The 24832-nt window shown below is 45.4% G+C and overlaps 1 protein-coding gene across 4 annotated transcripts in view; it reads right to left on the bottom strand.

The window, feature by feature from the left end:
- The window catches only part of tho2 (THO complex subunit 2-like protein), a 113815-nt gene that overhangs the window by 38268 nt on the left and 50715 nt on the right, over nucleotides 1-24832 (bottom strand). For 3 of the 4 annotated variants that reach the window (XM_055073520.1, XM_050182723.2, XM_055073519.1), the window contains exons 16-25: nucleotides 24000-24080; nucleotides 21583-21679; nucleotides 21378-21495; nucleotides 20572-20751; nucleotides 18884-19048; nucleotides 15519-15581; nucleotides 9654-9748; nucleotides 8429-8552; nucleotides 7542-7571; nucleotides 6568-6709 (exon numbers count right to left, since the gene is read on the bottom strand). In XM_055073520.1, coding sequence (XP_054929495.1) covers nucleotides 6568-6709; nucleotides 7542-7571; nucleotides 8429-8552; nucleotides 9654-9748; nucleotides 15519-15581; nucleotides 18884-19048; nucleotides 20572-20751; nucleotides 21378-21495; nucleotides 21583-21679; nucleotides 24000-24080 — 1095 coding nt within the window. The remainder of the gene's footprint in view (nucleotides 1-6567; nucleotides 6710-7541; nucleotides 7572-8428; nucleotides 8553-9653; nucleotides 9749-15518; nucleotides 15582-18883; nucleotides 19049-20571; nucleotides 20752-21377; nucleotides 21496-21582; nucleotides 21680-23999; nucleotides 24081-24832) is intronic. The other variant, XM_050182725.2, reaches the window with a different exon arrangement.

Raw genomic sequence — 24832 nt, 5'->3', positions numbered from 1 at the left:
CATAGTGCTGGCAGTCACTGATGCAGGGACCAGACAAAAGAGTCAGCCCTGCATGTGAAGGCTCCGGAGCATACGGTGCATCATCATCATCCGTTAGAGTCACTATTTGACGGTGGGAGAACTTGCTCAATTGTTTTGTCATCGTTCAGTTTGACATATGACGACACCGCAGCCAAGCGGGTTATCAATGATGTCCACATTTGAGCTCATTGTGGTAGGCGGCAGTTCAGGCTCTCCAGTTGCAGAGTCGGGCTCATTTGGACTGCGACTGAAGACTCATCGGAGTCGGGCGGTGAAGGCATCGTTGGTGCCATTTGATGCGGACTGTAGCTAACTTCACGAGAAAGACTTTTTGAAGCCAGCAGAGCGCTGTCTGGAACGCAAACTAAGCCAACAAGCAAAGAATGGTGGAACGCTGTCCAGAAGGCAAATTCCCATGGCAAATTCAACAGACACAGGGTGTCTACCAAGTTGGCATTTCCCAATTTCCAGAGTTCTAAAGGTTTACCCGAGTGCCTTTGCAAAATTCCCTGAGTGACAGATTTCTTTTTTTACGTCAAGACAGGCTGATACCATGTCACCCTATGCTGTCACTCTCTAGTAAGCATGCAAAAACTTAATTCGGTTTAAATACTAAGGAGTAGCATTTATTTTATTGAAATAGAAATCAGAAGGAAGGGGTTACTAAATGCACAGCTAATAAAATATCCAATAAAGGGAAAATGAGACATCTACCCAAACGTAGCAATTGCTACAAATGAAACCCAAACGGGTTCCTCGAAAGAAAAAGCTTCGCAGTTGAAGAAAAATTCGTCCTGGTCCAGGACTCGAACCCGCGACCACCGCCTTTCCGGGGCAGCTATTCCACCATCTGTGCTAACCAAGCGGCTAGCAGATGGTAGGGCGAAGTCGAACTCAACAACTTTGAAGCAAAGGCAAGAGTTTGACGTAAAAGTTCTGCGGAAGCCCGCAAGGTGGAGGGAAGTAATTAAATAACGGGAAAATGAGACATCCACCCAAACGTAGAAATTGCTACAAAGGAAACCCAAATGGGTTGCTTGTTTGGGTGGATGTCTCATTTTCCCTTTATTAATTACTTACCTCCACCTTGCGGGCTTCCACAGAACTATTACGCCGAATAATATCTTTGAAAAAAAGAAAAAGGTAAATCCCATTTGCAAACCGAGCCGAACATTCTCAAATATGAATAAAACGGAGATGCATACAGAAACAAATGTTTTCGAATATCCCTTTCAGTCTCGAATTATGATTGACTGTCGATACATGTGAAACATAGATGGTGCTTGAGATTCCACTGAAAGCAAATAAAGGTGGTGGAATGACTCTTTGAGCATTTTATGATGAGGCATTATAATTACAGAGTAACTAAATATTTGAATATTGTAAACTCAGTCACGCTACGTTTCTTCATGAAGAGAATTAAATCCCCCGCTCGAATTACATGCACCGGTTATTGTTGGCCTCAAGCATTTCAAAAAAGAAAATATATATACAGTAAAACCTCGTTAAACCGTACCCGCTTAAACAGTAGTTTCGGTTTAAAAGTAGTAAAGTCAATTCCCCGACTCAGCGGCCATTGAACATAATGTATTTAGTATCCGCATAAACCGTACCAGCTTATTGCGTACGCATCGGTTAAAACGTAGCGTTTCCACTTTTCGTCGCGCAAACACGGCGGTGCGTCGTCTCCACCGGGCGGTCCGGCAGAACAAGAAGCCTCAGAGATCGGTACAACGGCCTCCAAGCGCCCTGTGCGTTTGCACGTGAAGCCGCATCAACATCAACATTATTTCGACGCCGAGCCAGAGAGCGTTATGGCGTCGTGTAAGCGAGGACTCGCGTCATGCCGAAGCTCGGATAAAAAAGACGCCGGGTGCTCAGCATAGAAGAAAAATTAGACATCGTCCGTGCTATCGAACGTGACACTAAGAAGTCGGCGCTGGCCCGCGACATGGATCTGCTGTTGACTACAGTGTGTGGCATTTGGAATGCGAAGTTGCTCGGCAGCGCTGCTGCGACCGCGAAGAGATGTCGGCTACGAGGTTCGACTTTTCGCCATCGTTGCCTCTGTTGTTGCCGAAGTGTCGACTAGCGACAGTGATGAGGACGACACGGAAAGCGACAGCACGGGCGATTCAGGCCCGACAGTGGCAGAAGCTGCGCGTTACGTCAGCCTCATGAATGCAATCGTCGCAACGAGAACAGGGGCGCTATAACGTAACTATTCCAAACGAAAAATTTTCCGAACTCCGGCACCCGGCAATGAAAAAGGCGCCCCGGAACTTATGCAGCACTAGTGCGCGCGTGCACGGAGAATACGTAATGCCAACGAGGAATCTGCCGTGCGAGTGTTTGCCGAGAGGAGGGGGGGCTGGCTGAGAAGCTGGCACGCAGCTTGAGTAAGTTTGAGGCTGCTGTCGTCGTGCTAGGCCGCCGTGGCATCAAACGAAAATAACACTTATGTCGCGCGAAGTGAATAAATACTGCATGTTTTTTCCCCTTTCATCGCACTCTCTCTGAGTTCCGTTTTCTACAGGTAAGTGGGCGATGTCATGCTATTTCGGTTAAAGAGTACTACCGTTTAGTACGTACTTTTTCCGGGCTCCGGCCGACTACGGTTTAACGAGGTTTCACTGTATATTTCAAGGTTGCTACCGACATGCCCCAAGTCAAGCATCACATAAAACATGGCAGTGTCTTCATCAAAGCAGTACTCTGTAACGATACATAACTCAGTAGCAAAATGGAAGCAATTTAAGTTATCAGAATGTTCAATTTGCCCTAAGCTTAATGTTTGTGCTCTATTCCTTGCTACCACTGTACAGATATGGCAAAAATAGGTCGCATCGACAAATGTGGACGTGGTGACTGAAGGGAATATGAGCTATTTTTATCAATTGACAGCAAGCTCATTGGTATGAGGCCCGAACTTTGTTACAAGCGAGATTCTCTCTCAACAGCTGGTATGTAAACCTCAACTGTCCTGACATACTCTCAGCCCGCGCACAATGGCCAAGTGTTGCATTTCATTGCTTTAAAGAGTATTTTCGTTTGGATGAGGGACACCTGCATCTCGGCATCAGCGAACACTAGGTTTTTTGAGCTCAAGCTCCTTGAAAAAAGCTTCCTCTCGCGTTTATTCCTCAATGTGTACGTCCTTTCTGCTCTCGTCCTCTTTCCACCGCACGTTCGCCCCGCGGATTATTTGAAACATCCTCTTCGTCGGTTGTACAGTCGACATCCGATTTTTCGGACTCCCTAGGGGCCGTAAAAACGTCCAAAAAATTGGGCAGTACGAAAAAATGAATGCACATCTTTTACTGCTGTTAAGGGCTAACATCACCACAAGCACACCCAAAAAGGCCTACCAGTGCACTTATTAGGCATATCAGTGCTCGTACTGTGACAGGAGATGGCGGGTGGACACGTGTATAATTAAGAAATACAGTCGCCGACCGATTTTCCGGACTCCAAAAATTCGGACATGCCCGATTATTCGGTCAGCTTCGCGGCACCGCCGTTCTCCCCATAGACCATAATGTATAACAACTGCCGAAAGTTCGGACCCCTTGCAACCTCTTGTCTGATTTTTCGGACAATCCTTGAGCCAACTCTATCGAAAGCAGCATGCACCAACTCTGACCGGTGCATGGTTCAACTTGCTGAAAGCCATTTTTGTTTTGAACGGAGCCTCCTTGCTGCCCCACAAAGTGGCGCTACTGGAAATCCCCGCTCATCATCATCGTTTCTGCCTGGTTCTATAGAGTGGCCGTACAGCAGTTCCGGTTTCAGCTTAGTAAGCCATGTCAAGACAATCCAGCAGCTGATTTGTTTCTTTCGCGCACGACGCTGCGAGCAGGCCGCGTTTTTCGTTTGTGCGACTGGTGTCGGCACGGTGGTGTTTGCTTTGTGTGCTGTGTCGAGGTTGCGGTGTTCCAACGCGGCGTACGGAAACATCGCGTCGAGTGTCTAATGGCGCCGACAGTGCCCGCGCAGACTGCGCTGGGGAATGCCGGCAAGCGGGTGCCGGGAGGCCTAAGATTTGTCGCCTTCCGATGTGCTCCCTACTGACGCGGAAAATGTTCTGCCGAGACCTGCGCAGTGGTTGCATTGCGATTCCGGACACCGTCTCATTTGACAGTTTCACAGGTGCTGACACTGCTGTACTGACATGCGCAGAACTCGACGACGGCGAGATAATTCGTCAGGTTTCTGCTGCACCCATTCTCTATGCTGCACCGCCGGACGATGACTCCGAGTCGGAAGACGACGCACCATGTGCTACGCTGCCGTCGCATGCGGAGCGTGCACAAGCAGTGACTGTGCTTTCAGCCGCCTATAGTGACCGTGCGACCCTCTCAGAGATTCAGGCTTATCTGATTGCGCGTAAACGGAACAGCGTGCAACGGCGCACTCACGATTTCTTCAAGCCTAATGCCGAGCCCGAATAAGTGCGTGGAAATAAAGGATTTCATTTTCTTTTTCTTAATCTGCTTTTTCGGACACCTGTTTATTCGGACATTTCTGCAGTCCCCGTGAGGTCCGAATAAACGGTCGGCGACTGTAGATTCTGTGTCCCGTAACGATTGCCCCGTCACATGCTTATGCTTCACTGCATAATATTTCTGGATTTGAGGCGAAGCTGACTTTTGGGAACCGACATTATGCAACGCTCCGTGCTTTCCGAGCTTCGAAGCCAATCGTGAGGACCACGAAGATGGAGCTGGTACCACTGCGGACAGCGGCGAATTCTTTCAATGAAAAACACGGCACCAAATGGCAAGAAGCTTAATAGTGAGCGTCAAAGCAGCTAGGCTTAGTGTTTACCGTGGTGGTGGCTACTGCTGCCAGCGTATCTGCATGCGAGAGCAACGGTTCAAGACGGCGAGGTAATAAAAATGGCGGCAGTGGTGGCTTTGATTATAGCTATTTCGGACCTGCAGTCACAGCAATAAGTCCTGAAAATCAGACGCCGAAGGGTTCTTGCGTCCAAAATTTCAGCCGTTCTTACAGATTGACTCTTGCCCGGATGCCCGAATTATCGGGCAGCCGGAAAGTCGATCGGTGACTGTACAATGGCAACTCCTCCAGCCGACGACACGGCGATTTGTCACGATCCCTCTCTGTTACGCGAGCCAGCATTACCATAAATTTAGTTCCCTTTCAATAAAATTACAGCTAATTTTTCCTGATAGGAGCACAAATTCCCTGAGTTTTCCCTAAGTATTTCCAGACTATTCAAAATCCCTGAGAATTCTCGGTTTTTCCGGTTGGTAGACATCCTGAGATAAGAGCGGGCCATGCGCAATAGTGCAAGAATAGGATGCGATGATCATAATGTTGATGCGACCTAACAATTAGGGCAAAGCCTCTAAGATTGGCGTTTGCAGTTATATCTCTGAGGCGCAGTGCTGCGACCAAGGCAAGCCCTTAGGCATTACCGTCTAACGTGTAATCTCTGAGACATACTTGGTGTCTCGTCGAAGTTGCCAGAGGAGATAATGGCAGCAGAGTCGGCATACGTAACAACCACAAACGGAGTTTGTATAATTGAATGTAGAGCTGGTGGCTGTCCGAAATATCGGTCAACTTTACACATTAAATCTATGGGACCATTGGCAGTGCCGCAAAGCTGTCCGAACTACCGAGCATGTCCGAATTATCGGTGCCTGGTTTACCAGTCGGCGACTGTATTCAGCCAGCGGCTCTGCTCCACCATTCTTCGGCGATGCTGACAAAGCTGGATTCACATGCCGGACGTTGTTGTGGACGAATCAGTCACATGGCATCTGATGTGAATTGGACCACTTTGCAGCTAGCACTCACACGATAGCGGATGACCTCATGGACGGAGAAGCCCTCACACAAGCAACGGCTACGAAGCAAATGTGAGTGAGCTAAAAATCCCAACAGTGATTTGGCTCACCGCTCTACTGCAAAGCACTTCGTGCAGACTAAGGGAGTGCTGAGGGAACGAGTGACAAACAAGTTTGCTGGTGCTGCATGCGCTATTCGCTAACTACTAATGCAAAATGGCTACCCCTACTGAAGAAGAGAACGGGCGACCGTGAAAGAGAGAAGGCAGCTTCAACATGCAAAGATGGGGAGGAGGTGGGGTTCCCTAGGAGATAACGAAACTTAGAATGGTCGAGAACCTTGTCCTGAGATGTGGCTTCACGACAGCACAGAGCACGCTGCCGTGAAGCCACACTTCATGGTAATATTCGCATATAATCTGCACCCCCACTTTGCCGTTCAATTTGTTGAAATTTTGGTGCGAGTTATATGCGCAACAATATGGTATTGAACTACTTTGCGATCCCCTTAGAGTTCCATATATACGGGATTGACTATAGTATGTCCAATTTTTGTGAGCCTTCTGTGATGCACTTTTACTCATTTCAAATGTAACATTTTGCTCAGAACCATTCGTGTACCTAGACTGTTAGGAACACGGTACGCACTATTTACTTGGCTACCCCAAGTGAATAGCACATGACACAATATCACAGAAGACAAGCCCAGCACATGAGTAAAAATACATACTTGACTGAAACCAGGCATCCTTCTCACTACGCAGTCGAGCAAGAACCCGAGTGCAGTGCTCCTGCTGTTTGCGCTCTTCCTCGGCCAGTTTGTCAGCTAGGGCATCACACCGGTCTTTTTCCTTCTTGCGTTTGCTGGGGGCCTGCAGCAACAAAACACGTTATCTTCATGCTATGCTTACGCAATGGTTTGCTAGTGGCAGGAAATGGCAAGGTGACCACTGTTGCCAGGGGTGGGAAGTTAGAATGAGAGACACAGAAATGTGGCTCACAGGATTTGGGGGAACACCACAAGGCGAGTGGATGGGCTGAAGTGTGACATTTGCATTAGAGTCGAGTATGAAACAAGCGGTATTAGGTGGTGTCCCAGTCCCATCCTACCAGTCTTCCCACCTTCAACTTTCATACAGTCACTACAAGTGATGCCTGGTCTACTGCGGCTCGAATGCAGTAAATTCTTTTTTTACGAGTGAGAACAAATCACCATTTCCCTCTCTTACCATGAAAGTCTGGTAAGTAGCGAGGAAACGACCAAGGGTTCTGCATATTGCATTTTTTGCATAAGAAATTTGGGTTCTATGTTACAATAGACTGCATTCCATTCTTTGTCTCTAGCCATGAGAAATTGGGTGCACCTTAATATCGGGGCCACGTGAAGATCAAATAAATAGGGTAAACTGAAAGGAAAAGATTGCCATCCAGTCTATATGTAGAATGAAGCCACATAACTTAGTGACTGCATACATGAAATTAACCTCTTAGAGAAAACAGCACTTGACGAAACTGCATAACATTAGTACACAAATAAGCATAGGCAAAGCAATGGCATCTTTTCCTGGCAACAGATCGCATGACTACCTTTTGTTTTGGCATTTTCGGGGCTTTAGGCTTCCATGCTGTTGCCAGCATATTTTATTTCGACTAGAACAAGCAAACACCGTAATTAAATATAGAATAATTTTAGAGAAAGCATACTTGCGATGGTCGTCTCTGCACTGGGTTAGACTGGAAACAAGGCAGTGTACAAGAAGGAAACATTTGTATGAATGTCCCCCATACAAATGCAACGAACAATTGCAGTTCTAGTTTAGCAAAGCACTACAAAAATTCTGTCTTTAAAATACAACGGAACCTAAGGCATAAGTGAATATGATGAACAGTAATTAATTGAAGTGTTGGTACTCTCAGCAGCACTGAAAGCAACACAGCATGGGCAGCGCAGCTGTTTTGAGTTCGCTTCTCTTCTAAACTCTGAGGTTCCGCTTGACAACACTCAGTAAACGGTGGTGTCAGAAAAATAGACACAAGTCTGACTCCCTATGGGAGCATGTACAGTAACTACAACACTATTCTTAGGGTAGCAGAATAAGTGGATTCTCACTCACCAATATTTTTGTAGGCAATGCACTAACGTGTACACATGTGCACTCACATGCATCGGTACTCGCCCGTGTTCCTGCTGATACTCATCAACACTCACTCACATTCATAGACACTTTCATTCACATTTATTGGCACTAACTCATGCTCATATTCCCATCAACTCCCATTAACTAGCACACATTCACATACATACTCACGTCCACTCACACCCTTCATCATTCACTAATGATTTATTTCATACCTGTGAAGTAAGTGTGAAGCGAGTATGAGTCGCTGTACTGGTGAGTGAGATGCCAACCTATGACTGACACACCATCGGATGTATATGAGAGGAGAGAACGTCAGAGGAGAGGACGTCAGGGTGAAACACCTGTTCACAGCACAATGAACCAGCTGCAGCTTAGAGGCTACCCTGACTGAAGATGTGAAAAATTCAAGGAGGTAGCTAGAGAATACTTTGAATATTTAACAATACTTACCATGTCCTTTGTCTCTTCAGAATTGGATGCATCTCTCAGTTTCTGCATCTCACGCTGGTAGCTGGATGTAGGTACATGCAGGTCATACATGGACAGCGACCAAAAGGTCACATAGAACTGCGGGCTGTGGTGATAATGAGACCAAAGGATACAAAGTTAACTCAAAGAAAGTATTACAGATGAGAGTTCACTGCAACTAACACTTGAGCTAGAACAGCACTCTGGTCCTTTCAGTGCTGCAACACGCAACGCCTTGTATGTCCCGACACAGAAAATAAGCCACATGAAAGTACATAGTGCTGATCAACCATTCCTGGCTGTCAGAACATTTCTACACAATTACCTTAATAATGCCAGTGGAAAACGCAGAATTAGGGGTGTGCGAATATCAAAATTTTCTAATATGAATTGAGTGAAATAACGATGACCTCCGACCCCATTGTGCGCGCGGTTTGTTTTCCTAAGCCTCCTTGGGAGGCGAACTATCCGTTTCGTGCCCCTCTACCTTCTCCTCGCCGTCACGCACTGCCCACTTACCATGAACTTCAGCGTTTAATGAACAGACGCCGCGTAACACTCAGGTTCGTTATAAGCAGGCTGGACTGTATGAGGGTTAATTTGCTCCATTTAAAGTGCAACACTTGCAGGTCCAAGTCTTTATCATGATAATGAAGGAAATGCCAGAATTTCTTTTTGAACCAACATTCTTAGATAGGTGCAGAAAGGCATCAGAATCGCAATAATAGAGAGCTTTAGCGTGTCTTATTCCAGTAAACACAAGCGGACTGGGAGTTTTACTTGAGCGAACGTCGACGGCTTGCACAGTGCAGCCACCTGGTGGCTCAGAGCTCAACCAGACAACTACAGCTAATATTGCAGTAACGAAGTGTATCTTACTTTGCTGCTGGTGTAAATTTACAGCAGCAACACAATTATGCCAATGCTGAAACTTACACCAGCAACGAATTAGAATACACTTGATTACTGCAATATATTAGCTCTGTGTCTGATTGAGCTCTGAGCCCACCAGGTTGCTGCCCCCGTGCAGGCCGTCCATGTTCGTACCTCTGCTCATCTGGTAAAATGGCCAGCGCAGGTGCATTTACCTGAATACCAGACAAGCTGAAGCTCTCTAATGAAGAATGACTAAAGTTGCAATTTCTGACTGATTTTCTCCAATGCAAAGTGCAAGGCACCCTCAGTTGCATCAGCTCTACCCACTCACCTCAGGTCTTCCCATGTTTTTGCAGGATGCAGTGGCCTAATGTTCTCAACGACTTGGGACATCACTTGGTCCACGGCGTCTACGTAGCGCTGGAGCTAGAGAGGAAAGCGTTAAATGGAGCTGTAAGCGCTGCACAGAACACATTCCCCAACATTCACTGCTCCTTCACATAGCTAAAGGATTTCAACATGAAAAGTCAGAGACCACAAACCAAGAAGACCTTTCTTTAATGAACTGAACAAATCAACATTCACAAAAGCCTTAAAGGGGTCCAGCACCACTTTTTTATCGCAGTCGAGAAATGCATATGAAGTCAAATTAGACTATTGCAGAAATACTTTGCCGCTTCAATGTGTTCAGCAGAAGCTGAGTTATTGGCAAAGAAACATCACGTGAGCGATGCTTCCTTTCCTTCTTCAATGACTTGCACTGCGAAGGTCACGGCGGAGCGGGACATGCCCACAATGCTGTGCCTACTGAATGTCCCCAAGGTGAGCAGTTCAAATTTGATTTTGGATGCTTACGTAGATGCCACTATTTCCAATTTTGGTGCCTACGAAGTGCCAAACGCAGTTGTCCTCAGCAGGCCGCAGTGTACTCAGCCAGTGGACTCCTCGCGACACTCCACATCGGAAGCGGTATCTATGCTATGTAGCAGACCACAGCTATATGTCTCTGCAGTGAGTGTGCGCAGCATTTGCTTTGCGCATGACAGGGCTTCAGCGCCCACTCGCTCTCATATGCTCCAGTGTAGCCATGCCAGATGGTGTGGACTGTCTTTGTCCAGCACAAGCTTGACCAAGGGATAGTAGCCACATCAAACTTGTACATTTTGAAGCGCTATGAATAGCTCAATATGAAGCGAGGTCTGACAAGGCACCTAACCAGGAGCAATTGGGAGCAAGCGTGCAAGTGGTTTGACCTAAAGTTTCGCGTGGTGATAGGCTTTTGAGTGTTCAAAACTAGTTGAAAATTGGAGAGACCCGACGGCTAAGACACCAATAAGCCGGGGGGTCAAAGCTTAATTCCTATGCAGTCTAGCTACTGTTGCCGTCTTCGGTGGATTCATAATGTACAATAAATGCCTTGCAGGTCAGCGAGTTGTACAGTGTTCCTGCATGTGACAGCGGACGATGCATTTGTGGCATTCAAAATAGCCATGCGGAAGGATGAGAAAGAAGCGGCTGCTGTGAGTAATAAATGGACAAACCCTGCTTACCACAGACATGTATCTGTGTGCCCAAGGGGTACAGGGAAGTGAAGGTTGACGGATGCAGTGCGACAGTGAACAGGGCTCGATAGAATATACACCTGTGCGCACATCAAATGGCAGATGGTCGATCGCACATAGCGAGCCCAGTCAACACACTAGGCGCACGCATACAAGCGTACTGTTCGGCACCGCACGTCGGCTACCACAGAACATGAGCAGACAATAGTAGGCTTCATCCAAAAGTGTGCAATTATTATTGGAAGTGGAAAGCAGATTTTTGCTTATTTCAGCCTGTTTATTAAAGTGTGTCAATAAATATACACAGTAATAGTAGCAAGAAGCGCATTGATCATAACACCCTTCTTGACTGATGTCAGCTATTGGCCAAAAGCAGCCATGTATGGGAGTCTGTTACAATACAGAATAAAGCGTCAAGAAAAGAATGAGGACCAGGCTTCTGTTCAATAAAAAGCATTTGATACAAAGGTGACTTTGCAATCTGCTTGCGTGCTCCATTCGCCGTACACGACTGCAAAAATTAGCCGAGATCTTCACAGCAGCATATGCTATCCGTGGACTGTGTTTTTTTACCAAGCCTGAGGGTTGGTTTAGAACCCCTCTAACAAACCAGTTGCAAACACTATAGGTAATAGAAAATCCTGCTGCAGCATATGCAGTCACACCTGGTTAATTCGGGCTTCACGGGACCGAAAAGAAATGTCCGAATTAACCCAAGTCGAATTATTGAGGGCATCAAGAAAACAATAAACAAATGCTTACTATATCAACACACTTCTATTTAGTGAGTGAATCGGCAAATTCTGTTTCTATTTTGCAGAAAAGCAGTGCAGAAGCTGCAATTGTCACCATCTTGTGAATGATCAGTGCTTGCAGTGGCGAAGGCCTCGAGACTTCCTTCACAACGCACCTCTTAATCTGAGACATGCTTTTCACTACCACTCGCACATCCTAGGGACGTATTCTGAAATGATACACTTTGACGACACTACCGCCTCGTTGATAGTATCGCCATCAGGCATGCACTGATTGGCTCGTTGAGCAAAATTGAATGTAGTTAGTGCTCAACCAGCCAATCAGCTCATCCAATTTTGCTAAAACAGCTAATCAGCACGCCCTGATGTCGAAGGTGTGGCTGAGGTGATAGTGTCGCTGAAACTGATTGTTTCAGAATACGGCTCCTGATCATTTTTTCACCAGGTTACCGCCCATCGTGATGTAGACGGTGCTCGACATCCTTTACAGCTTTGCACTGAGTATAATCTGAACTACTGTTTGCCGCAACCGCTGCGACCGAAACTGCGGCCGCTGTTGACGCAATCATGGATGGCGACCTTGCAGTTATGAAGGCGCACAGCCGACGCACACACTGAGTCACGGATCATGGATGGCTACTATGCAGCCAAGAAGGCACGTGGCCAAAGCGGTGCTATGCGCGGCAGTAAACGCAAGAATAAAGGCTTTAAATACACAAACAGGCACGAAGCGTTCTCGGATTGCTGTCATTTACGTATTATTTCCACTGATGACTAAGGCGATGCGAACTACGGCACTTCTTTCAATGGACGCTAATGCCGTTTTTGCTCTTTTGCGTCGCACATTTACAGCACTCTGCACTCGCCAAGCTCCGAGAGTTGTCCGAATTGACCGATGTGCGGCCAAATACATTCGAATTAATGCATTTCATTGCATTAAATAATGCACACACCTGCCAGGACCAAAGGACAGGTCTGAATTATTCGATTTTCCTAATTATAAGGGTCGAATAAACGAGGGTTTACTGCATTCACACATGCAGCAGGTAGTACTAGGTATATGCAACTGCAACTATGAACAACTCAGCTTAATTTTGCAATCAAAAGCGGCATATGGAGTTCACAAGCGGAGTGCAAAGATGTACATTCTTAGAACGCCCTTTTTTCAAACACAGGCCCCATCCTAACCCATTTCAAAGCAGCCAGCAGGGCTGGCAGCTGTCATGTGTCATCATAGAGCAGATTCCCATAGAGAGTTGCCATTAGCCGATAGCTGAGATGAAGCAAGCAAGACCTTTGGAACAGCACGCTTCGTCCTACTGTTACTGCATATATTAAATGATTCAATTGGCTAAACAGGCTGAAGTAATCAAAAATCTGTATTCCGAAGTTTCATAAGAATTGCACACTTCCGGGAGAAACGGACTGTCTGCTCACGTTTGGCCACACCTGCCCACGTAGGGAATGAAACATAGCCCCACAGACGGGCTGCCACCATCAGCGCTGCCCTGCTCCTTTGGACCAGAGGACGTTAAAGAGGAATGGGAAAAGTAAACATTGCCCTTGTGATATCTCCGCTCATACTAGCGCTTTTTCAATAATTCTTTTGGTAGTACAGTTAAACCTCGATATTACAAAGTCGGTAAAAGCGGCAATCTGCCTTTTTATATTGAAATTTCTTTGTACTGAAATTCGACCTTATATGCAAACAAGTACAGTTGCCTATCAATTATTCTTACAAGGAAAGAGGCCACAGAATTTTCCAAATTATTGGGCAATTGAAGAAAGCAAACTTCAATGACAAAACAAATAATTTTGATGAATTTAGGAGTCGGCGATGAATGGGACAGTTTCATGATAGCGTCTCCCACACTGGGACGACGCTATCATGAAAAGTGCCAACAGTGGGTGCGAATGCTTCATCTGCCTCTCGCTCCAACGGGTCACCGAAACTCGAGATTACGCAACCTCCAATACCAAACCTGCCGGAGGCCACCTTACATGATGCCACACAGTCTTGGCATGCCCACTCTGAACACGCGGCAGATTACCTCTAAAGGAATGTGCACGACTGCGTATGCACTCAGCTTTGCTTACAGCCATGCTCAGCCACAGCTGAGACGTGTGCCAGAAATCAAGACGTGCGCAAACCTACACCCCACTCCCTCCAACTTCCGCCCCCTCGCAAGCGCTTGATTGCATTGCCGCAAGCTTGCTCCCCTCCCCCTCTTTCCTTTGCTCACGCTGGAAGGTGGCACTCGAGAAGCCACCATCTAACTTGTGCCACCCTCGCACACTGTCACTCGCACCTAAAGCACACAGTGTGCAGGGCACGATAGGATCTTATCAGATTTGCACTTTAAATGAAAACTGATGCGGCTCCACTTCAGTGGTCACTCTTGTCACGAGGCAAGGCGAAGCCAGTGATTAGAGAGGTGCGTTTGCAAGCAGCTGCTTATAATTCAATCATTCAAGTGTCTGTGTCCACAGAAGTTTCAATCTATCGTCTCGGCATTCTTTTGCAGCGGCAGTAAAATGTAGTTATACTGAAATTGCATTCAAACTGTGGGGTTCTCACCCGTGCTCTTGGGACAAAGGAACGACAACACAGTAGTGCAAACAATCACAAGGGCATTTATTGCACCTTTCATAGACTAATGCCTGCTAGCCGAGTTGCTACCCACAAAACATGCCGATGGACGCGAAACAAATCGTGGAAGTCCAACTCACCACGACGGGATGGCGAGCGAATATGTTCGCTCCATGCTGGAAACCAATGCCTGGGCGCTCGCATGTACGGTCACGCGCGAATAGCGGCTTGTTCGAACGATCGTGTTCGTCCATTCCGGGGAAGGCCTCGTGAGACGGTCTCGCAGAAACATGGATTGGCACACGCGCAGAATGTCTGCGCCGCTTGCCGACCCCGAGCCAAAGAGCAAGAGCCTTCTCCTTTTTACGCCCAAGTAACCCCGCTGTTAGGTGGCGTTCACTCGCGCCATCTCTCGCAATGCGCTTCAACCAGACTGACTGCCACTGACTGACTGCCACTGTCACCAAGCCAAATGGCGAAGCCGGATTACAGGAGACAGGAGCTATGCGTGAAAACGTATCAGGGGACGTGTGAAAGCCGCGAATCTCCACAAAACACACTTCGTTATATTGAGGTTCTAGATACATGGTGTTCTATGCACAAGAGGTTATGAAAAGAAATACTTCGTTACGACAATTTCGTTATACTGAAGTTCGTTTCATTGTGGTTTAACGTATATTCCTTGGAAGCATTTCATTTGTTCCAATTAGTTTTGAGGCTTCTAGGAAAGGTAGTCAGGGCCAGTTTAATGCAGCATCTCAACAAATGCACAAGGTCCGTGTATTCATGCACCTTAATTTTATGCATGAGCCACACTTTTGTAGAAAAACTTGCATTCACCACATTCTTCTCTTTAATTTCTCATAGCAGGTTCTTTGTCACAGCAGGTGCTAGCATAGTTTACTTCAAACCCACATTTCACTTCTTTTACTAATAGGAAGTGCATTGTCATATAATCTTCCATTAGGATATGATGCCTGTATACTACTGTACCAGATTACTAAAAAGACTACCTCACACTGAGAGACATCTTTCAGTGTGCGACCACCATGAAACTCTGCATACTATGTTGATACACTAAGGAAATTGCTGTCAAGATGTCTAGTGACACATTTTTGTTTTCCTCTCTCTCTCTTTTTTTCTCGATAAGATGAATTGCTTCCCTAAATGCACCTTGGAACAAGAATAATAAATTTAGTAAGAAAGCAAGAAAGAGAAGATGCTACATAGAAACTTTTAAAGGTAAACATAGCAAAATGCTGAAAAGCACACCTTTGTTTTAAATTTACCTTTTGAGCAGCAGCCAGGGTCTTGAAGCTCTTGTCTTTCCTCTTGGCTTCATCAAACTTGAGCTGCAGAAAACCAGAACAGGATAAGCAGAGCAGGTTGAGCACCACAGTGATAATAAAGCAGTGGAAGAGTGTCAAAACTGCAGCCCAGGTATTCTTGCTGGTACGAATGTTAATATCACATCTAATTATATTGCACAATGCATGCCATGTTTTATATTAGTGCCATACATGTAGTGGACTGCCTCTGAGTACTGAATGAGTAGCTTTAACAGTTGGAAGCTGTGCACTTGGCATCACGAAGTGTGAACACTGCTATGACAGCCGATGGACACATCATTGACGATTGTAGCACATGTACATGGCTTCTTCTCGATGTACCTGTGCTACAATTATTTTAGATACGGCCATACCAACAAGCCCAAATTGTTGTGACAGTCAACACACTCGTTTTGATCTGATCACTAAATCTAAGCAGCACTGGAGTCTGCAAGTCGTCAGAAGGGAGGCTTGTGGGCCATCACATTAATGCTGCAGCACCAACAATCTAATAATCTGAAGGACAGCACTCATTTTGGCAAGCCTCATAGCACTTGTGCTGCTATTGTGCAATGTCACAGTGCTATCAACTAGAACCAGTAAAAAAAATTTGAGAGAAAAATGCATTTTGCAAAGGTCCTATTATTGAAATTAGTCCTTGCCACTTTGCAAATTGTGCATAATGGCTCATAGTGACTGCACAGGCAGCACTCAAAATGCATAGAAAATTGTTATGGCTGCACACTGCAAAAGGAAAGAGAACTAGGAGAGCGAGCTAGTTGGCAAGGACAAGCTACAAACGTATCAGACAGACATTTATTGCTTTTACTTGATTGCAACTTGAGCTTTTTCAATATTTTTGTAGTTTGAAGTCAACCCTCCCATTATATTCAAATAATGGCCAAACTGATGATTTTAAAGCATATACCGTATTTACTCGCATAATGATCGCACTCGCGTAATGATCGCACCCCTGAATTTTGTCGTCAAAATTCGATTTTTTTTATTTCCCATGTAATGATCGCACCCCGAACTTGCCGCAGCGATATGTCGTGTGCCAAGTCTAGCTAATAATGATCGCGCTTACCATCTGTCGAATGCTACGCGAACGACTCGTCTGCATGCACCAAACATTCTTAAGTAGATGCCTCATTTCATTACTTTCATCACTTTCCGCACTTCCATGACAAAAAGAGGTACAACCAAACTTGCCTTTATTATGAGTAGGCTTTACAATGGTTGTGGTCAACAAAAACAAAAAAGGCGCCTTTTCACCTGCACTCGTGAGCACGCAACAAATCGCGCGCGGCAATGATAGTAGCCACGTTTACACTGATACGTCAAAACTGTACCCTATTCATACGTCGACACTTGTAACACAGCTAAGATATTCACCCACCCTTAGAGGAAACGTGCCGTGTTAGGATAGTAGTGAAGACAGATGCCGCAGTTTCCGCAGCACGCCGGCCATGCGTTTCTGTCACTGGCAGCTAAGCGCGGCCATCTGTTTCTGCCCCCTAGAAGTGGACATGGCTACGTTATTGCTGCAAACTTGCCGATATTAACGATATTATTCATCACTGATACGGAAGAAACTGTTTCAATGCACGTAATGTACTCACGAGAAGAAAAAAAAATCGCGTTCGGCGCGTTCGGCTTGCTCCGCCAGCCGCCATTTTGGTTTTGGTGTCCCGCACCCGCATCCCGCAGCAAACGCGGGACAAAAAGAAATTTTTTTTTTGCAGGAAATTTAACCCCCGTAATGATCGCACCCATGAATTTGCGTCAATTTTTCTGACAAAAAAGTGCGATCATTATGCGAGTAAATACGATATTCTAAATCCTACAGGTTTTAGCGTTACATTGGCAACCTGAACCTTTAGGTTTCGATCCAATCCCAAAGACAAGTCGACCGAAGTCAAAACTTTTTGTTTGTTGTCACAACCCATGGAGGAAAGGAACAAAATAGGAGAGGTGCTGACATCACATTTTTGAAGACGGAAGTGCAGCCATGTTGGTGTGCTTTCACTTTGGGCCTCCAATCAGCTCACCAGGGCAGGTAGGAGCAAGCTTTGACCTTGCATTGCTAAGGGCCTCCTTAAGTGTGGGCTGCCGATGCACGTCACAACAAAGCCTACGAAACCTCTCTAGCAGTTTTAGGTTTTAGTTAGGCAGTCGCGCTCCTGTGTTTCTTCGTGGCACGTTGAAGACAAAGACCCGTGCCGTGATTGCTTGAGTATCTTTGTTGCTGGCTGACACTCACACTCAGACCCAAAACACAACTTTCAAGCTTACACACCACACTCCAAAGTCGGCTTCTCTCGTGAACAGAATGTGCTGCAAGGAAGACGTGTCGAAAAATTTTACCTCACTTTTCCGTGGCCAAGAGCAGCAATGAGAGCTTCAGGAGTGCGGTTGCTATGGCAACATTGAGGTTTGGCACACTAGTGCCAGTGGTCCTTTGCAAAAAACACCACTGGGCATCCACAACTTATCTGGGCTAGCTGGGGCTCTCCTATGCTTTTCTTCCTCCATGTGAAAACCCAATTGACACTATTTTCGTGGTGCCTATGAGTGGTGGTGTGGTTACAGTGCTAAAGTACTTTGCAACCCTTCAAGCTTCGGCTCCATTCATTTGCGACATAATGGCAGCGTAGCATGGTTGGTATGACATCCGCTTCAATAGACAAACAATTTTGATGGCAGAGGAGACGGGAAACTTCGTCACGACTCGAAGCCAACGATTCATGGATAGTGGGGCCAGCAGGAGGCCCTCTTTAAATGCGAGGTCAGTTAGAAGGGTTCCAGAAGTTTCACTCTGCATAAAAAATACACCCCTCAACTTTGCGCACATTTTCCAGGAAAAAAAAAGTGCATTCATTAGCTTGTTGAAAAAAAAAAAAAAAAAAAAAAGTCTGAGGACCCGTAAACACTTATGAGTTGTGAATGCAAAAGCATTAATGCCCAATTGAATGCTGCTGAATGGTCCTTCAAGTTATGAACTCTTTGTGGGCAAGCGAACGCGCCGAGATGCTTGGCGGGTTTTGATTTGGCCTTACGGAGGCACAGTAACAACGCAGGCAATAGGCCCGGATAACACAGCGGTGATGCCCTCTCCCCTCACGCAACACCCGGCACGCTACTGCAGCAGCAGGTGCTCCCTTTAATTAACCCACTTTGCTCCGTTGAGATGCGCTCGTGAAGTGGCGCCACAGCCAAATTCAGGTGCCGTTTCATTGCTACAGAAGCTGGACGCTGGCTTTTTTGCTCCATTTGATGTTTTCGCATCAATAAGAAATGTTGGGAAGGCGAAGAGGCACACTCACGTTGATCTGGTGTCCAAACATGGGCCTAGCCAGAAAGAAAGACACATCTGCCTGCACATGAAATTTTGACAGGAGTTGGTCCACTGAAGGTAGCCTTCCTGCATATTCTTCTGTGCTCAGGCTGCTTGAGAGGAAGCTGCAGAACTGCACAAGCGTGTCCTGGCACTGTAAAGAGACGACAGTGATCAAAGGATACTTTTCTTAGATCACTCCAAACCTCAACATTTTTAATGAACACGACAGCATATATGGCCATGCAAACAACTTTATTGTGCCCACAAACTGTGATGACTATCACAGAGTACTGAGCTATTACTGCATGGATTCACAATGCATCTTGGGACTATCGCAACGAAACTAGGAAGGAAAGACAAAATGACCATTCATCCTGTGTTTCCTTCCTCCTCTCCCTTGCTAATTCACGCTGGTCCTACGATGCATTCTCAATGACTGAAATGGTTGCATATCTTCACACACATTCTAACCTGGTAACCTTAAAAGACGTAATGCACAATAGATGACACAACGCTGGAAGGGAGAATAATAGCACCTATCTTTTAAAGCCTGCTCTGATCTCATGCTTTTGTGTGATACACAGACACTTTATTAATGATGATTCACCTTTAGACAGAGCAGGCAAGCAGCAGCAAACTTCAAACAGCTGAAACTGACAAACACAGTTCTTATATTATAGTGATTCTTTCAGCAACTTTGCTGTTGCTGATTTCACCTGCTTCAGGAACCTGTTTGAATAATCTTGCTCAAGCAACTACCCATCTGGTGTCCCTTCACTATCAGAAGACTCCAAAGTATATGGAAGAAAACCGTGTGGGAGATACGGGGTTCTCCTCCGTACTCTTGGGGACAAAGGAACGACAACACAGTAGTGCAAACAGTCACAAGGGCATTTATTGCACCTTTCATAGATCAATGCCTGCTAGCCGAGTTGCTATCCCCAAAACATGCCGATGGGCGCGCGACAAATCTAGAAGTCCGACTTACCGCGACCGCATTGCGAGCGAATATGTTCGCCCCATGCTGGATCCCAACGCCTGGTCGTTCGCGTGTACAGTCACGCGAATGGTGGCACGTTCGAAGGCAGCCACGCGAGACGGTCTCGCAGAAGCATGGTCGGCGCACGCGCGGGCGGCACGTCCGCTCCCGCTCGCTTCCCGAACCCAAAGAGAGCAAGTGCCTTCCTTTCGGCGCCCAAGTAACCTCGCCTCTCGGCGGCGTTAGCAGCGCAACACTAGCGCCATCTCTCGCACTGCGCTTCAACCACTCCGAGTGCCGCGGGCGCCAGGCCACGCGGCGGGCGAAGCCGCCCTGCAGGAGACGCGCTATGCGGGAAAAACATCAGGGGACGCGCGAGAGTCACGCATCCCCACAACCGACAAGCAAAATGTTTAACGAAAAATAAATATTTTTCGTAAAACTTGACGAAACATTCATAATATCATAAAACAAGCCTAATTTGTAAACTTTAGAGAAAATTTGGGAGTTAGCAGGTATGTTTCTTGGTGTTAAACACCATACACAGCCATGAGCGCCGTGGGCCGAAGCGAAAAGCTAAAATGCAATGCATGTGCCCCAACATGCGACGCCAAATTCAGTAGATCCTAGTAGGACACGGGCACCGCAAGGCACCAGTAGTTCTGAAGAATGTTTAAATTGCAGCATGCCATCACCTGGTCATACAGCTTGCCGACTAGCTTCAGATGTGAGGCCTCCTGCTCTCTGTAAAGGATGCAATTCTTCTGCTGGGCCATGAGTAAACACAGGGGAAGTGCCAGGTCCTGCTCCAGCAATGAATCCTTCAGCCGCTGCGACGACTTCTTCGTGTTCCTCAACTGGTGGAAGTAGCCTCCCTGCAAGCAGGTGCCCCTTGTTCATCCACTGTCTACTTCAGCTGGACAGCAGTCATTGCGAGAGCTTTGAATGACTGACTGACATTTCTTTTTTAACATGACGAGCCAGCAAGTGCTATGAGGTACATTATGGTGTAGGACTGAGTTTGATCCATTTAATTGACAAAGCATCATTATAAGGCTATTTTTAATTTCTGCCTCCACTAGAATGCAGCCATGATGGCTGCTTAGTGAACACACCACCTGTAACTACAGTGCGAAATTACACAATACAAAAAGAAAGACAAGACGGGCAAAGCACTGAAGTGCTTGTACGCCTTGTCTTTCTTGTACTTTTTAATTTTGCACTGTAGTATCAAGTATGATTCCCAACATACCAAGCACACAGTTATTTTAATGCCACCTGTGTGCAACACATGCATTAACATATGGCACAGGTCATAGAGTTGTTAGCTGAGCTATAAGGTACATCTAACTAAAGTTTTAAGTCACATATTCTACAAAATCTCCACTCCAGGTGGGAAGCCACACTTTTTCTACTTTGCCGTACCCTACACATACACCTGGCGATGCGCCTCAAAACGCTACAGTGTTTTTAAAGCAAAGTATGGAGGTATCAAGTTCACCTCAGCTTTGAGGAGCTCTCCTCCACACATAGCCTCCAGTTGATCTTGAGTGGCCTGCTCAGTAGACTCAATGCCAGTCATTTTCTGCACTATTTCCTTGAGTACCAGCAGGTCCAGGCTTATGAAAGGAAAGAAAACACACACCTATTGTAGCCAGTTAATGAACGACAGTTCATGTGATCACTCTCGGTTGAAACTGAGTTACCTTCTCTCAGCCTTCAGCTGGTTAGCGACAAGCTGAAGAAGCCCTGTCAAGTCAATGGAGTACTTCTTGAAGACAGCTCCACAGAAGCTGGCGAGGCCTGATAAATACAAAACAGTCAGTTCTGAGTGTTTACATTGTTTCTTTGGCAGTTGGATCCTGACAAAATACATGCATAACATGCAAACCTTCTTTCTGCCATCTTAATTTGTTCCTATTAAGAATATTTAGGAGGTTTGAACTCGCTAAGTTTTTTACTGCAGAGAATGGGGGAAAGAAAAAAAAAGGAGTTAACTTAAGTGTCAATGCTAACCAAGACAAGGTCGCCGTAACTGACACAATATGAGTGAATAATGAACACGAAAGAGAAACAGAAAGACAGAATATAGAGACATGACATTAATTCATCAAATCATATGAACCACTATGTACATTCACCTTGTCTTCTTCAGTGTCGACATTTCATTCAGCCTTTTATTTCTAATTTTTTTTAGCAACATCACCATAAGAGCCACAGTGGTGCATGACACCAGTTACCATATTTATTCGATTATAAGGAGAGGTTGCAATTAGGGAACCCACCCCCTCAAAAAGAATTTCAGTGTGCACACTAACGTAAGGGATAGAGAATAGCTGGCAGATTATTCAAACTCGGCGGGAGTGCCCGAAATACTCAATTACTACCCCAGCCAAAATGCAAAATGGCGACCATGAAATAGGTTGGAAGGGAGTTTCAATACAAGGAGGCATGGAGTGGGTGGAGTTCCCTAGGAGATGATAAAACTGGATTAGTGAGAACTTTCCCTTGCAGTGTGGCTTTACGGCAGTGCACGCTTTGATGCTGTAAAACAACTCCATAAGACAAAATTCCATCTGCTGCGAAGCCACACCTCAAGGCAAAATTTGGATGAAACCTGCACTCCACCTTTCTGTCCAAATTTTCTAATACTCAATGCATCATACGCTCGAAAATGCAGCCCTGCCTCAGCTGCTAAATTAGTTGGTACAATTTGCACTGTAATTTGAAGGGATACTAAAGAGAAAAAATGATTTCTTCTGCATCAATAAATTACCTTTCTACAACACTTTTAAAAACACCATTCTCACCACAAGACGCTTCGTAAGCCAGAAAAAGTGCAAGAACGGAAGACGAGTGGTGATGCCTCCCAGAAGTTCCCGCACCTAATCGCTGTGACATTATGGATTTTGATGGCATCTTACAGGGCCTACTTACTTATACAGGGGTACAGACTGCCTACATTGTGTTCTAAAGGAACCGAATATTAAACATAGCAAGTTTCGGGAACCTTTACTCGGCCAATGCGGCCCAAATGCGAAAACATACTTTGGAGTCCTTGACGCCACACTGACGTACCGGCATCGGGGTTTTGGCACGAAATTCAAATATTGATAATTCAACCTTCATTTTCTCATCTAATAATCATACTATTTTGAAATGACTGCCTGCAGGGTTCTCAAACAATGCTTTATTAGTCTAAACTGATTTATTGTTTCGCTTGAGTGTCCCTTTAAGTATGGCCCTGCTGCTGCCATATTAAAACAAATGAATCTATCTGTTTCGCATGGTGACTTCGACGCCAAGAATTCTGGGGAAAAAAACACCTTATATTCAAATGAGTACTGTAACTTTGCTGCGTTACGAGATCCCGACAATCCCAGTGATGCCAAGTTCGGTATTGCAAGACCAACTTAAGTATCAAATTATTTTACCTTATTAATCCAACCTTCACACTTGCGGAAGTGCAATTCTTTTCAGCACAAGAAGTGTATGGTAAAGATCCTACAACTTTAATGTATGTGTTGGTACCCCTTTAAGGTGGTGCAGTAGTAGGAGCTGAATATATAACCAAAATCAACCACCCAGGCTGCATATGAGGATACACAATAGTCCAATAACATGCCATAGCTACCTCTGAGGCTATACTGTCAATACCCATACTTTTGGACAGGTACTGCACAGCTTCTGAAATATAAAATCTACAGTATCTAAGCAGTTTTATCTAAGTTTAATCTAAGCAGTTTAATCTAAGCAGTATCTAAGTTTTAAAAATTATGCAGTAACAAGCAGCATTGCCATTATAAAGATTGTCCCTGATAGTGTGTGTTTTCTTTAGCATTGATTTTATATCCAAACGATCCCTCCTGACAACATGAAATTGAAATAAAATATATATATATATATTTTTTTTTTCATGTTTAAGGTTGCTTGTGGCTCCCCTAAACACAAGGGAAAATGGGAAGAAGAGATGGGGGTCACATTCACTTCTTTTTATGCTCTGCAATGCAGTATCATGGGAAGCACTACCACATATTCGTGGTTGAATTATTGAACAGAAGGTGGCTAGCACATAAAGTTAACTAATATGCTAAGTCATTTTCAATACTGTTGACAAACTTACTCTGCAGCCACATTGAGATGCTTGTGCCGTCATGCTTCATGCGATCCTTTTCAGGTGAAGAAAGAGCCTCAACAACACAGTCTGTGAGACACAAACGGTCAAGGAAAGCCACTTATAACAATGTATCTGCTCAAAGTACCATATTTTTCACATATAAGCCAATCGTACAATTGTTGTGGCATTCAACATTTGCACACAAAGAAGTAAACTTGAACCTAAGCACCTGTTTTATTCCACACCCAAGTTGACCCAAGTTTGGGAGGACACTTACTCCCATAATTAGAAATGCACCTTATTGAAGCCCATGCTTGACTTGGTCCAAATAACACCCGACGTGAACGTCGCGAAGGAAACTCAATGAGCGTCTTCAGCATGTTTGCACCAGGCGTCATCGAGATAAAGTCAAACATGGGCTTCAATTAAAGTGCATTTCTGAATACGGGGGTTCAACTCTAAGTGAAAAAGGCCCTAGCATTTTTATTTTCTCAGCTTATTCCATCGTGAAAACAGGGAATAAGGAAGTGTTTAGATTAAAGGTGTGGCCAAGTTCTAGAATATGTGGCAACACCACCACGAATGTAGCTCACCAGCCACTGACACAAGAAAAAAATTACTTGTTTTAAGTAGGGGTGTGCGACTATCAATATCAATATTTTTAAATATGCATCAACTACGAATATAGTCATGCACATCTACAACAAAACGAACTTGTATAATGAAGGAATAAGTCTGTCCTGGTTCTATTGTGAACTCTGTGGTGTGCAACCTTTAGAGCAAGATTACCTGTATAATGAATGATTTTGGAAGCTCCAAGAACTTCGCTATAAAGGTGT

This window comes from Dermacentor andersoni, chromosome 4 (genome assembly GCF_023375885.2).
Source record: "Dermacentor andersoni chromosome 4, qqDerAnde1_hic_scaffold, whole genome shotgun sequence".
Taxonomy (NCBI): Eukaryota; Metazoa; Arthropoda; class Arachnida; order Ixodida; family Ixodidae; genus Dermacentor; species Dermacentor andersoni.
Note: the sequence above shows the minus strand (reverse complement) of the source record. Positions and strands in the feature narration are given on the sequence as shown.